Here is a 15,554-nt window from a genome sequence, read left to right on the forward strand (position 1 = left end):
AAGATATATTAATATAATACAATATTAATATTAGTTAATATAATATTAATCTTACATTATTTTGTAAATTTTCTACCGTATTTTTGATTAGTAATATGCATTGCTAAGAATTCATTTGGAAAACTTCAAAGGCAATTTTTTTTAACCCTCAAATTCCAAATTTTCAAATAGTTGTATCTTGGCCAAATATTGTCTGATCTTAATAAATCAATCAATGGAAAGCTTATATATTCAGCTTTCAGATAATATATAAATCTCAATTTAAAAAAAACGTAATACTTTTTCAAAAAGAAATACTCAAGACTGGTTTTGTGGTCCAGGGTCACACACACACACACACACACACACACATAATAAATATATATTTTTATTAATAGTGCTAAAGCATTAGCTGACATCAAGCTTAGGATTTGTGATCTGCCAAAATAATTTCAAGTTAAGATTTGAAGAAAAAAAAATGTAAAAGAAAATAAAAAAAATCTAGTGTATAAAATATTCATCATTTGTTCATTTCCCAACACATATTCAACACTACCAAACTCTTTTTTCCCATGGAGTTACAATGAAGTGGTTTCTCTAGGTTTTCTGAAAATTTGTGAATGCTTGTCCCTGCTCTCAATAAAATGATCTGATCTTAAATTAACTGATCCGATTCACAAAACTGATCTAATTGAAATTGTTCACAAATTAGTTTATCATTAAGAAGAGAGGATTTTAAATCTGTTCTTTATTTATATATGGTTTCAGAAGTCTTGGAATATATAGGAACTATTTTAATAATATTTTAAGCTCAAAAGTCCAGAGGATGAGCTTATCTTTTTCTCTTCTACTCTGAATTGCATTCAAATGGTTCATACACATAAAACCCAGCATGAATGCTTACGCTGTGAAATAAGTGTGCCTTTTCACAATTTTGAGCAATGGATGTAATTAGATTTAATATCATTTTATTGAACATAATATAGAAATGACTAAAAACATTGATATCGATTTTAAAAGGTTAAATAATATCCAAGCCTGATACAGTACATTCAGTTCATAGAAGGTTCATGAAGGGGGAAGTCTCTGCTAAGCGATTAGCAATATATATTCTTAAATTTCCATCATGCCTAAAAGCTACATTGACCTTTCTTAAAAACTCTTTTCTGCTTTTAGTTACAGAATGCCATGTGCATTTGACTGATGTTGTTTGATTCTCTCTTTTGCAGATGAAATCTACCCTAAAGTCTACCACACCTGCTTCTTTATTATCACTTATTTTGCTCCCTTATGTTTGATGGTCCTGGCATACATTCAAATCTGTCATAAACTCTGGTGTCAACAGGTATGTAAGTGATCTTGACACCCAACTGCATTTATAAATGACTTTTCTTTTCTTGTTCTGTTCCAACACATAATGATCTGTCTATCTGTCTCCTGCCTATATGCACAGCTGCATATTAAGGTATCGTTATAATCAAGATGGAACTTAGCTGACTAGGTTTTGGATTTGGTAGTGCTAAGTATGGTTATAGTTACCACCAACTGCACAAATCTGAAGTCTTTACTTATGTATTCATTGTTTAAAATGTGGCTATATGAACACAGTTTAACGGGTGTGATTTGCTGATCATGATCCATAGCACACAGTGCTTTATCCCTGAGCAGATTCCTGGAACCTCATCAGTGCTTCAAAGGAAATGGAAGTCGCTGCAGTGTTCCGCCCATGCTGTAGGTTCAGGAGAGTCAGTGAAAGTGAGAACCAGCACTGTCTCAGCAGAGATCAAACAGGTGAAAGCCCGACGGAAGACAGCACGCATGCTGATGGTGGTGCTGTTCGTGTTTGCACTCTGTTACCTGCCCATCAGTGTTCTCAACATCATGAAGAGGTATGCACTCTGATACTTGGCAGAGGTAGTGCATGTGCTTATTATAATACAATTATACTTACACCTCCTCCTCAGTCCCTGTGTCTCAAAACATATGTCAAGAACATGGCTTTATAATAAAAGCAAAAGCAAACAAAAATAGGAAATTTCTCATATAGACAACACATCTTATTTTTTGGACCATTAATGTTTTGGGATGTGACACAATTCTAATGCCTATTCATGAGGATTGTTTTGTGGAACTGTGATCCACATTAGTTCCCTTTTGAGTGGAACTCAATTGTCCTGGTGGTCGTCTGAGACAAGGTCTTTACAGGGGATCTGTATCTGGGGCTCTAGTTGTCCTGGTCTCGGCTGTCTTTCAGGGCAGTAGAGGTCCTTTCTATGTGCTGATCCACCATCTGGTCTGGATACGTATACTGTGAATAGTATGTGCATTTTCTGAATGCATGGAATTTCAGGATTACCTAAAACATTTGCTGAAATTTGATATATATTATAACAGTATATTTGATACTGTTTCCCACAATGCAACGCAATTGTGACATTTCATCTTTAAAAGCGAGAGTGAACTAGAAATGGGGGATAGTAATTATAAATATAACCCTTTTATATGTACTTATATACATATTACTCTTAACTAAATGTTATTGCACTCTATTAATATATATATATATATATATATATATATATATATATATATATATATATATATATATATATATATATAGTTAGTAAGCCATAAATTGTACTGTACCTTAATCTATATGGCATGTTTCCGATCAAGTCAAATGACGTCACTTTTATCGATATAGCGCTTTATAGAGTACAGATTGTTTCAAAGATATGAAATAATAATATTGCAGTAATATAATATATAAATAACATAAATAATTTTTTTTCAAAACAATTATGCAAGCAGAAATCAGTTCTGCTGTACAGCAGCTCTAATAATGGAGTGTCAAGTCACCTTTATTTATATAGCACTTTTAACATTACAGATTGTGACAAAGCAAATAATCAGCATTAAATAGGAAAATAGCAAAAAGGTAGTTCATCATTGAATTCAGTACTGTCATCATCCAGCTCAGCTCAGTTTAAATAGTATCTGTGCAATCAAGACGGAAGTTAAGTGTCCCCAACTAAGCAAGCCAGAGGCGACAGCATTCTTATTATGTGTCTATTTACTCTAAGTGCAAGTAGTTGAATTTGTTGGCAGAGGTTATTCACAGTAACTCTTTCCAGCAATGCCTGGCTGCGATAAACTGCACTGCAAAAGATTGCTGTTTATCTGCAGAATCAGTGGTGTAGCTGGTAAATCGCAAAGTCGCAAGTCGCAAAGTAATCAACCAGAGTTCAAATCCACCTTTTGTCAAACTCATCAACTTGCCATCACATATCAGATCAGAAAGGCATTTACTTTTAATAAAAATAAAGGAAATAGTTGGAAAGTCTCAATAATATTACAGTGCTCATTGGGTATGGTTAGATAGGTGTAGCAAGGGCTTTATTGTTCCAAAAAGGCAGCATCCATTTATTAAAATTAATGGATATGATCATTTACACTCAATGTCATTACATACTGTTTTATAATGTACTGCAGTACTGAAGTATAAATATCTGCCACCTAACTACTATTTACACTTCATCTGTTGCTAAAAAAATACTGCTTATTTTAGTGTAAATAAAATGTATCATTATTTGCATTTAGTGTAACTAGAATATATCCCTTTCCCAATTAAAAAGAAAACAATATCATTGTTCAGTTAAAGAAAGCTCAGTGTTGATTCAGTTGTGTTCAATATGTAGAGGTAATTCATTATGAAATTAGCTCAATTGGGTAATATAGCATTATTTATTAGTGTGAACCCTTTATTATCAAGAATGAAAATGTTGCTGCTTATTGTATAATATTTCATACACTTTTCTTAAAACATAGCAGACAGTATACCCTGTATACTGGGCATTAGCAGTATGTTAGTATGCCATTTCGAACACAGCCCCCCCTGTTGTGTATGTGATTTTGCTCACTGGCTACAGTGTGATTGTCTATATAGAGTGCATATCCCCGAAAAATCTTAAAAAAACAGCCTGGAGTTGTTTTCTTCTAAAAGAGACTAAAGATAGCAGATCTAGAAGTAAGTTGAAGTGCTTTCCCTCCACACAATACGAAATACCTCTAGTTTTGTTTTCTTCCAGGCTGCTCTCTTTGGGTCTGAGTGTGCACGTTTTCCTTAAACTTTTAACCTGTTCCTTAACCTGTTAACCTGTTCTTTAAGCATAAAGGAGTGACTGTGTCTAAAGTAGTAGAATATAGTGTCAGTAGTAAATAATTGCACCATCAAGTTTTCAAATTACACCATCAAGTTTTTCTGCACCATTGGATATGCTGAGGAAATGAGACAAATTGGGAAGATTATTTACAAAGCAGTCATTTGTTGCAGAAGTAATGTTTCTACCACATTTGTAACAAGGAGTTGAACTTGCACCTTCAGATATATGACGTATACAAGAGACTAGATAATGATCCAAGATATCATCACTCTGCTGCATAATTTAAATGCCATCAACATCAATTCCATGTGATAGTATTAAATCTAAAGTATGATTATGACACATGTTGTCTAACCCAATAGAGTTCAGAATGTCTATAAATGCTGATCCCACTGCATTTTTTTCATTATCAACATTAATATTAAAATCACCGACAATTAAGACTTCAAATTATTTAATCAAGTCTGTATGGTGGCCTGTATACAGTAGCCAGTACACATGTCACAATGCATTTATCATTAAAACGTATTAATGTTATACTAAGCACCCTTACTTCAATCGAATAACACTTGAAACTGGACCTCAGAAAAATACTTAAAATATTACTATCAATTGCAGCAACACCTCTCCCTTTACCTTTTGAACGCAGATCATTTTTATAACAGTAATCATTGGGGTAAAGACTTATTTAAAATAATGTAATTATCTGGTTTTATCTATGTTTCTGTCAAACAGAGCACAATCTAGGTTATGATCTGCAATTTATATAATTTACAAAAAAGGCTTTTGTAGAATATTCATTAAGCCAACTTTATCTTTGGTTTATCTGTATTATTTATATTTATTATTATTATTATTATTATTATTATTATTATTATTATTATTATCATCAATTCAATTGTTACCCTTTAATTGTTTTGTATTTTTTTTTTTTTTTAGTTCGGGGAACAGAACAGGACAGAACAGCAGTGGTGGAAAGAGTACTGAAAATTTGTACTTAAGTACAAGTACTGTTACATTGATGAAAAATACTCAATTACAAGTAAAACTACTGTTGTCAAAACAGTACATAATTAAAAGTAAAAAGTACTCCTCTCAAAAAATACTCAGAGTACAATTTACTAGTTACTTTTTAGCTAGCGATATTTAGTTAACAAAAATATTCATATCAAAGATCTATGTGCATGGATAACAGCAACTTTGAACAAAACCCACTTTTATCTTATTAGTGGTCATGATACAGGGATTTCTAACTTCAATATCTGGTTGGATAGGAGTGGCTAAAGGGGTCCTATTATGCTCTTTTACAATGTCTTGAATTTGTTTTGGGGGTGTACTAGAACATGCTCTCATGCTTGGTGGTTCGAAAAACACATTATTTTACACATAATTTACATTATTACAATACCTTTCTCCCCAGCTTGGCACAAATGTCTCGATTAGTTCTGGGTTTGATGAAGACCTGCCTGTGATTGGTTAGCTGTCCCAGTGTGTTGTGATTGGTGAACAGCTCAGACGGTGTTTCAGTACTGCCCTCTGACAAGGATGACATCAATATTGGCATATCAATTTGATATTGTTTTGGATAAAACAACGCTGTAGTCCAAACAAGCGGTTTATTGTAGTTCTTGAAAAGGGATTAAAAAAAATGAAATATCTCTCTTTGGAATGGACTTTGAGATGTTTATATTTGTAGATCTTTGTTATGCCCAAACATACAAACTACACACTGACTAAAATTCAAAAAGTGAAAAAGCATAATAGGACCCCATTAAGAATATCTGCTTGTTACGTCTTGACATCATCCTTCACCACTTCTTGGACACAGGCCTTATGCTCTGCCAGACGCCCCCCAAAAAACAACAAACTGATTCAGCTAAAATATTATTGTCTGAGACACTGTGAGCCAGGAGACTGTAGTGTGCACAGAAAAATACGCTTAGCTTAAATACGTAATATTAATGAAATACTTTTAATAAATGACTGCTGAGATAGTATTCTCAAGTGACATGAGTAGAGGCTTGGACCCGGAAACAGCAGGGCATTTACATATATAAATATTATGCCCCCAATTACCATTAGAAAAATCTTAATCTTAAACATTTGTTCATTCTGTGTATTTGTGTCATTAAAATAGGGTAACTTACAGCACGAGGAAGCTTGATTTCAAATTTGATTTCACACTTAACTGAATTTACAAAAAAAAAAAAGAAAGTCAAGTACACAGTCAGTAATAAAATTATAAAACAAATTACCTCAATTTATTTTGAGGTATTCAAAACATGACCACACCACAATTTTTACAAGCAAAGATTTAAGAGCCATATACAGTATGTTAGGACTATTTATGTAGATAAATGGAACATCAGATGGCTTTGACCCGCAATGACTGTAAAATGTAGTTATGCGGTAGACAGGATATTTATATGTACAAATCAGACAAATATCCCATTCCAAAACATTTCTATCATAAATTTACATGGTAAAGAAATTAAAGTTCCATCTTTGATTGTTGAAAGACTTTCTGGTGCATTTCACTTACAACCAATAAAACTTCTAGAAGGATATTCACCAGTCAGGTGTGGATCTATTCTGAATGGTTGATAACTTTTAACAAAATTTATTCCAGGAGCAAAGAGAAATAATTTCTACTTTAAAAGCATGGAGAGATCGCGACTACCACAGTCTGCAACTACACACAGTCTGCAACCTTTTCAGGAACTCGAGCTGCGTCGAGAACGAATGGGGAACGTGTAGCGTCCAGCATGACGTCTCTGAATAACGTGTATAATCAGTCCAATGGAAGGGCAAGACGTCATAGGCGGGTGACGTCAGAGACCAGGAAGCATAAAAGCATAAGCGGCGAAACCGGTAATCAACCTTGTGTCTTCAGCAAGAGCTCTGTGTGTGTGTCAGTCGCTATCTGTTTGTGAGTCTTATTTAGTGTCGTTTGTCCACTGATAAACTCCATTGTCAAAGCTTCAATCAAGAGAAGTTTTGGGCAAGAGCAGGCAGCGTTCAGGCTGTGTGTTTTCCCTGCCAAAAAAAAAGACATGCGCGCTGCCGAGGTAATGTATGTATTACATTGTTTCATTTTTATGTGAGTTTTTTCTACACCAGACCGTGTTGACTCGTCTGGTTGTTGACTACAATTGTAAGGAATAAAATGACATATTTATCTGACTATGTGAAGTTAGATGTACAGGGGCTCTAGGGATGTAATTTCTTGTGTGAAAACACGTGTGTAGGTTGAGGCGGTCAGGGGCTGCTGGGCGGAGCAGTCCCAACCGTGTTCCAGCCCCTCGTGCCAGGGGTGTCAGAGTGGTGCTCCCAGGCCGAAGGCTTCTAGTGGAAAGCAGTTCTATGCACCATTGTTTTCGCTGGATAGCCTTCATCATAACGCCCTGAGGCCTAAGGCCTAGGACGTTTTCAGGGCCAGCTCCCTCTGGGGAAGAGTGGTGTACACCGCATTACATAGTGCCCGTCTCTCCTCAGTGCCCTCAGGAGATCATTCTGCCAACCCTGCCGGTGTTCCAGGGCGCAGTGATCTCCAGCGAGCGTTTCTCTGTTACCGCCCGGAAATGTAGCGGTGCTGAGAAGCTCGCTACCTCTACGGAGGTCTCTAGAGCAGCTAGTACGCTCGTCCCCTGCCGGTCCACCGCTTCAGGGCACTGAGCTAGTGGCTCTAGGCGCACCAGAGGCCAGTCTCGCGAGACTGGTTCCCTTAGGAGGTCACATGGCGGTGTGGGAGCCCCTGCCAAGTGTACTTCACGGGGTCCTCCCCCGAGCAAGCTCTGGTCTAGTCTTCCTAGCAGATGATGTGGGTCTAAGGACTGTCGTTTTTAGGAGACTTCAGCTATGAGAGTCCTGATGCCGCGGCTCAGGACCTCGGAGGGCAGGCCCCTCTGGGGAAGAGTAGTGTACACCGCATTACACGGTGCCCGTCTCTCCTCAGTGCCCTCAGGAGATCGATCTGCCAACCCTGCCGGTGTTCCAGGGCGCAGCGGTCTCCAGCGAGCGCTTCTCTCAGTTACCGCCCGGAAACATAGAGGTGCTAAGAGGCTCGCGACCTCCTGGTAGGTTTCCAGAACAGCTAGTTCGGCCGTCTCCTGCCAGTGCGCCGCTTCAGGGCACCGAGCTAATTGCTCTGATGCCACCAGAGATCAGTCTTGATAGGCTGATTCCCTTAGTAGACTATTTGGCAGCTTGAAAACTACTGCCAAATGTGTCTCAGTGGGTCCTGCACACTGTAGTGAGAGGCCACAGAATCCAGTTCTGGTGGGCCCCAAGCAGGCTCTGGTAATGGAACAGAAGTAGACTCTCTCTGAGGACGGAGGCCATCAAGGTGGTCCCTCTTTGGGTTGCAGAGTCCGGGTCCTACAGCCGGTACTTCACTGTTCCGAGGAAGGATGAGGTGTTGTGTCCTTTTTTAGATCTTTGCTTTTTGAACCGCTCAGTCAGGGGACTGAAGTTTAGCACGCCCGCACAGGCCAAGTCTGAGGACTGGTGTGTCACGATCTATCAAAAAGATGCACTTATCTCCATCCTTCTTCATCTGAAGTTCCTGAGGTTTGCTTTTGGGGGCAAAAGCCTACCAATACGGATCTTCCACTGGCCTTGCATTCTAACCCCACACTTTCACGACTCAAACACATTGATGATTGGTTGATATCAGCTCAATCTGAGCAGATGATGGTTCGGCACCGATGTGTCGGCACCGATCTGTCGTTCTCACTCACATGAAAGAGCTGGGGTTAAGACTTAATGCCAAGAAAAGTGTGCTTTCTCCAGTACAGAGAACCACTTATCTGGGCATGGTGTGGGATTCGACCACGATGCAGCACCTGCTCGGATCGAGTCGATCCTCACTGCAGTCGCGAGAGTGAGGAAGGGCCGGTCACTCACTGTCAAGCAGTCACTGAGATTTCTGGGTCTGATGGCAGCTAAGTCCAACGTGAATGCTATTGGCCTGCTGTACATGAGACCCCTACAGTGGTGGCTCAAGACTTCGCATGTTAAAGGTCACGCAGCGCTGCCTACGTGTCTTGGATATGTGGAGGAAGCCTTGGTTCTTGTCTCAGGGCCCAGTGCTGGGAGCTCCTTGTCGCCTCCTGATGCTAGCGATGGACACGTCCCTCACCGGCTGGGGTGAGGTCATGAGTGGCCACCCTGCCCGCGGTCTGTGGAGTGGTCGCCATCTGACATGGCACATCAACTGCCTTGGACTTGAGAGAGATCGCACTGTGCCCTCTGGCTTCCTCTGACTCATCCAGCTCCACTGGGGCTGGACGCCATGGTACAGACGTGGCAGAGGCTTCATCTGTACATTTTTCCACCAATTGCTCTGCTCTCGGGAGTTAGTTATTAGCCCCGTTCTGGCCAGGCCGGAAATGGTTCCTGGGCCTGATTTCTCTTTTTGACGGCACTCCATGGGAGGTTCCCGTCAGGAGAGATCTCCTCTCGCAGGCGGAGGGTGCACCCCCGCATGGTGCTTAGAGGCTGTATGTGTGGTCTCTGAGGAGGCACAACTCTTAGCTTCCGGTCTCTCAACTGAGGTTGTAAGACTGTTCTCCAATGCAGTGCTCCCTCAATGAGGAAACTGTATGCCTTGAAGTGGAAGCTTTTCACTTCTTGGTGCGGAGACCGCCAGCTCGACCCAGTTAACTGCCCGGATGGTACAGTGCTGGAGTTCCTGCAGGCTCTCTGCAGGGTTGACCCACTCCACCCTGAAGGTCTACGTGGCGGCCATGGTGGCCTGCCGCGCCCCTCTCGGTGGCCAGTCAGTGGGCAGAAACCCTCTGGTTACATGTTTCCTCCATGGTGCGCTGAGGCTGAGGCCTCCGGCCAGAAGAAGCTTATGCTAAGCGGTGATCAGGATGCTATCCTAAGCCTCGAGTCCTCTGATCTCCCCTCTCCTGGGGGTCAAGACTCACTCCTTCTGAAGGTTGGCCATTGGACAAGTTGTCCCCCTATTTCTGTCAGGCTCCTTCTCTTGCTTTAGCTGTGCTCTTCCACACTAGGCAGAGATTTGAAAGTCTGGCGGCGTGGGCATTCTCGTTCTCCATTCGTTCTCGCCGCAGCTCGAGTTCCTGAAGAGGAACGTCTAATGTTACGTATGTAACCCTGGTTCCTTGAAGGAACGAGACGCTGCGTCGCAGTGCTACACTTCCGGCATCTCTAGCCGGTGCTTGCTTCATCCTTTGAGGCTGATTACCGGCTTCGCCGCTCATGCTTTTATGCTTCCTGGTCTCTGACGTCACCCGCCTATGATGTCTCGCCTAAACATTGTGTAGCACACGGCTCGATACTAGATCTTACAAAATCAAAATTATGGACCAGAAACAGAAGATTTTCGGATCGACTCACAGAAGCAATTATTAGCAAAGATGATAGTAAAAATTAATAAAATAAATGAACCACTCGGAATACTGGAATGTAGCTAATTAAAAGGTAAGTGTATTTCTTTTCTCTTTGTTTGTTGTCTTGCATATGCTGTATCTTTCGAAATTGGCAGAATGAAATAAAACAAAATAAAAACAAATGGATAACAGTAACACACAGTATTTGAAATAAATGATAAACACAGAAACAGTCAACAATTCCAAACGTCAGTTTCTGAAATTTGACCTCAGTGTCTCAATTTCAAGTTCAATATCTCAATTTCAAATTCCAAAAAAAAAAGAAATAGGAATGTACAATGAGTACAGTCCATGAAGAAAAAAAAAACTTCGTCCTCAGGGAAATCCAGGAAAAACTTGGAAAAAGAAAGAAAACCCGTAATGAGTGCAGTCTGTCCTACCAATCAGAAAACTCTTTCTTGCAACTCTCACAACTCTTTTGCTCTGTTTCCAGGTACGAGAATATGGGATGGCTCGCCAGTCCAAACCAGGGATAAGGATCCACAGCCAGGACAGAATTCAAGATCACAGCAGCAATTCAGAAGCTCACAAAAGAGAGAAATAAAACAAGAAACACAAAAAACCTGGCTTTGCAAAAACAAAGCCAAAACAATCATCAGTTAAACTCATTCAAATAAACAGTTTCAAATTACTAAAATGTCTGTTTCAATTATTTGGATACAAGAAACAAAAACATGCTAGTAACCATGTGCTTAATCAACACACTAGATTCTATATGCAGAGCTAGCAAAGCTAGCACCACATGGCACACACTTTACAATAGAGAAAAATATAATCTCAACAAAAAGTATGTCTTGACCTTCTTTTCCACTGCTGAGGCCATTTTAGGCCAGAAGAATCTTGATCGAACAAGGTCGAGAGTCCATTTAACTCCAGCTGTCGGATTACTAATCCAATTTCTGGATCCATTCTCTGCCTTTCCCGCAGATCCTCCTCAGACAACTGGGGAATCTCCGTGAACTGATAGGTATCCTCTTGTTGGAAAGCTTGTGGTAAAGCTTCTACATCAATAGCAAGGGATTCCACTAAGGTCACTGGAAGATGTGAAGAACCAGGGTTACCACATAACTGACCAAGATGGTGACGTTCACAGATAGCTTCAACGGCTTCTGCAGAAGCAACCATTGAAGAGTCTTCTGTCAGGTGATGGTGAGTGAACTGTCTAATTCTCTCAATCTCTTTTTGTGTCTCCAGGTCATCTGGAACTTCCTCTTGTGGCCTTCTAGATAGTCGATCCGCATCTTGATTTCTACTCCCAGCTCGGTATTGTATCTTGAAAGTGAATGTTGACAAACTTGACAGCCACCTATAGCTGGTGGCATCTAGTTTTGCGGAGGACAGGATGTAGGTCAACCGATTACTGTCAGTTATCACAGTGAAATCAGTCCTGTACAAATAATCGTTGAATTTGGTGGTCACGGCCCATTTCAACGCCAGAAATTCCAACTTGTGGGTGGGGTACTTTGCTTCACTCCTGGTAAGTCCTCGGCTTGCAAAGGCGATGACTCTCATCTGTCCGTCTTGCTCTTGGTATAATGCTGCACCAAGCCTGGTGGTACTGGCATCTGTGTGCAACACATATGGGAGTTTGGGATTAGCAATCCTAATACTGGAGCAGAAGTGAGTTTCGCAATGACAGTATCACATGCCCTTTGACATTCTGGCGTCCATCTGTCACCAAACTGCTCCTTCGGACTGAAATACTGTTTTGCTTCGTCTGTCTGACGAATTGGTGAATTGGTCTGGCTCTGTGCTTGAATGGTGTCTCATCACTAAACTTTATCCGATGCTTCACTTGGTCAGTGTGTCCGTAGTCCAGATCGTGTAATGCAAAGACATCAGGCATCGAATTCAACAGTGATGTTATTCTCGCTTTCCACTCTGGCGTTAATGGAGACTCTCCAAAGTCAATTAGAATCTTTGACAGATGTGGCTCTGTCTTCTCACTTCCAGTATCCACTTTAGAAGAATCTTTTTTCATCACTCGCTGGACTGCATGGATTTCAGCTATCACAGCCTTTGAGGGAATTACTAGGTCAGTTTGAGTGTCATTCCTCTACTACTACTACTACTACTGGTAACTGAGCAAAGCGTTGCCTTGAAGGTAGACTGTGCAGACAGCTTGCCACCAAAAGACCACCAGGTAAGGAAGACGTTGTAGGTGGCTCCACTGACACCCATTTTTCAAAGAGAGGGCCTTTCACATGAATTATTCCATCCAGAACTACAGTGCACCCTGCTGGTACAACTTCTTGTTGATTCCCTTTCAACTTCACACATCCCACAGTTCCAACGTAAGCATGCAATTTCCTCTTCTGCAGCACATTTATCACAGCCTGATAGCCATAACAAAGTGACTTGATAGCACCCGTGCCCCTTTGAGTGCAATCGGCATATAACACATCAAGCGAGTTGGTACCAATTAGAATCTGTGGTAAGTTTCTCAGGTCTGGGGTAGGGTACGGCTTGTCCGTTGGCTCCCTCTACTTCAAGAAGATGCTCCAAGGATTTCATAGGGTGCCTGCACAGGTATTTATCATAGTAGTACTTGGGAATGGTTGTCACCTGTGACCCGGTATCCAGAAGGCAGTTCACTTCCCTCCCTTCAATTCGAATCCTGGTGGTGCACCTGGTCTCTACTAATCCGGTAGGTAATTCACAACGTGGAGATTCATGAGCATGCTGGTGCAACAGATGTTCATTCTTCTTAGGGCATTGTTCTCTTCTTCCCGTCTCTGTCCGCCCCGCAACTGAGACGGATTTCAGTTTAAATGCTTAGTGTTGGAGACGTTCTTCAGATCCCATCTGGCCTGTCGCTCTCTTAACTCACGGCGCTTCTCTTCAACCTTGCGAGGGTTTGGTTCATTTTCACAGGTAACAGCAAGATGTCCATCCTCTCCACAATGAAAGCAATAGCCAGGGCAGGGTCTGCTGTGTGATTGCCAGGTGGGTCTTGAATTTCTATCCATCTCAGGTTCCATCAGCTTGGGTCGGTACTTTTCAGGAAAAGTACTCAAAACTGGAGACTCTCTATATTCCCTCTGCGCTCTTGGGACAAGATGAGCTTGAAGTTCAGCTATCTGCTGCCTCAATTCAGAGAATTCCTCAACAGTAGGACTGATCTTTACTTTACTAACTGGCTCTGGTTTCACCGCAGAGATCTGGGCTTGGAGTTTTGCAACCTCCTTCTTCAGGGTTTCGACTTCAGACTTTTCAGCTTTGCTTTTGGACTTTGCTGACTTCGGCTTTTCACTAGACTGGCCTGACACCTCGTCAGTGAAATCTTCAGATACATCACTGCAGCACACAACCTGTTGATGGGTCGCTGTTCGTAATTTAATTGGAACAGTAGAATGTCTGGTTATTCTGAGATGCTTCCTCATCCTTTCTTTTAAAGTCTGTTTGTCCTCTGCAGTACGAATGAGAACTACCAGTTCAGCGAATGAAGGGGATGTGACTCTCTTTCCTTCCAGCTGCAACTCAGTGATTAGGCTGTTGTCCCAGCAACCTCTGCAAAATTGCTTGAGAAGGCAACGGTTCCGTTCAGCTTCAGCAACACCACCTCGTCTAATTGCAACACTCAGCATTACATGAAGACGGTGAAGGTAGGTGGAGGATTTTTCCCCTTGATTTTGCAAGGTGCCAATGAACTTCGCAAACAATTCATCTCCATCTTCCACTGAGCCATATACTGACTCCAACAGTTCCAAACACTCTAGTGGCAGGGCATATGGACCGATGTGCTTGATGACATCCGAGGCTGGAGGCAGTAGGCTGTCGAGAATCTTCCCAGTCTTGTGTAGATCAGAGAGAGACTTCTCATTCAGTAGGAAATCCACACTCGCACGCCAGGTGTCGAAGTCTGGTTCATGGCTTGGGCGAGGGATTCTTCCTGAAAAGGATTTCAGTCGGAAAGTAGCATGCGAAGAGGACAAGGATTCACTGGTCTTCACCACATGCTCCATCACTACTCCTTGGATTCCTGGTGGACTCAAAGCACTAACAGGTAGGTTCAAGGACATGGTCTCTGCAACACTGGAGTCAGAACTCCGTATGTTATGAGAGGACTGTGCCAGGGTGCTCCCCTTGGCTGGGTTTTCAGGTTCTTGGGTTGGAACACTCAATAATGGAAAGATCTCTGGTGAGGGTATTGCAGCTGTTTCTGCCTGTCCATGTTGCGCATTAACAGATAGTTGACATTCCGGATTCAAATTTGTGGGGGTAATCACTCGCACACTACTGTCATCTGCAAGCTGCAGATCAACACAGATATCTTCTGCAGCTCGCACTGGAGCACTTCCTGCACAGCTCTTCCACTGCCTCTGGCGATGGCCTTCAATTCTTCCAGGTACTCTTCAGTGATGTTTCCACCCGTTTCAGAAGTGTACACACTACTCAGGCTGCGTACCTGGAACACAACATTAGCATCTAGTGTGCTTCTGATAGTTAAGGGCAGTGAGGCTTCTAAATTGTGCATGGCAGACTCATGTGAGAATTCCACAATAGCACTGTGGTGATACTCTGACTTGGGATTGTCAATGATTACGTTGCATTTGATGGACCCATATTTTAGCAGGCAGTCTTCTATTTCTAAATCTTTACTTTTCTCTTAAACTCTTTATTGTCTATATGTGATTATCAAGTTTTAACTTTTACACTTTGCTGCAATTTTGCTCCTGGCTGGCTCTCGCCAAGTTTTATGTAGCACACGGCTCGATACTAGATCCTACAAAATCAAAACCATGGACCAGAAACAGGAAGATTTTCGGATCGACTCACAGAAGCAATTATTAGCAAAGATGATAGTAAAAATTAATAAAATAAATGAACCACTCGGAATACTGGAATGTAGCTAATTAAAAGGTAAGTGTATTTCTTTTCTCTTTGTTTGTTGTCTTGCATATGTTGTATCTTTTGAAATTGGCAGAATGAAATAAAACAAAATAAAAACAAATGGATAACAGTAACACACAGTATTTGAAATAAATGATAA

At 41.2% G+C, this 15,554-nt stretch overlaps 1 protein-coding gene across 1 annotated transcript in view; it reads left to right on the top strand.

Moving 5' to 3' along the window:
• The window catches only part of LOC132111214 (orexin receptor type 2-like), a 64,673-nt gene that overhangs the window by 33,439 nt on the left and 15,680 nt on the right, over nt 1-15,554 (top strand). Inside the window, exons 4-5 of the mRNA XM_059518370.1 lie at nt 1,209-1,324; nt 1,648-1,868. Coding sequence (XP_059374353.1) covers nt 1,209-1,324; nt 1,648-1,868 — 337 coding nt within the window. The remainder of the gene's footprint in view (nt 1-1,208; nt 1,325-1,647; nt 1,869-15,554) is intronic.

Source organism: Carassius carassius, chromosome 30 (genome assembly GCF_963082965.1).
Source record: "Carassius carassius chromosome 30, fCarCar2.1, whole genome shotgun sequence".
Lineage (NCBI taxonomy): Eukaryota > Metazoa > Chordata > Actinopteri > Cypriniformes > Cyprinidae > Carassius > Carassius carassius.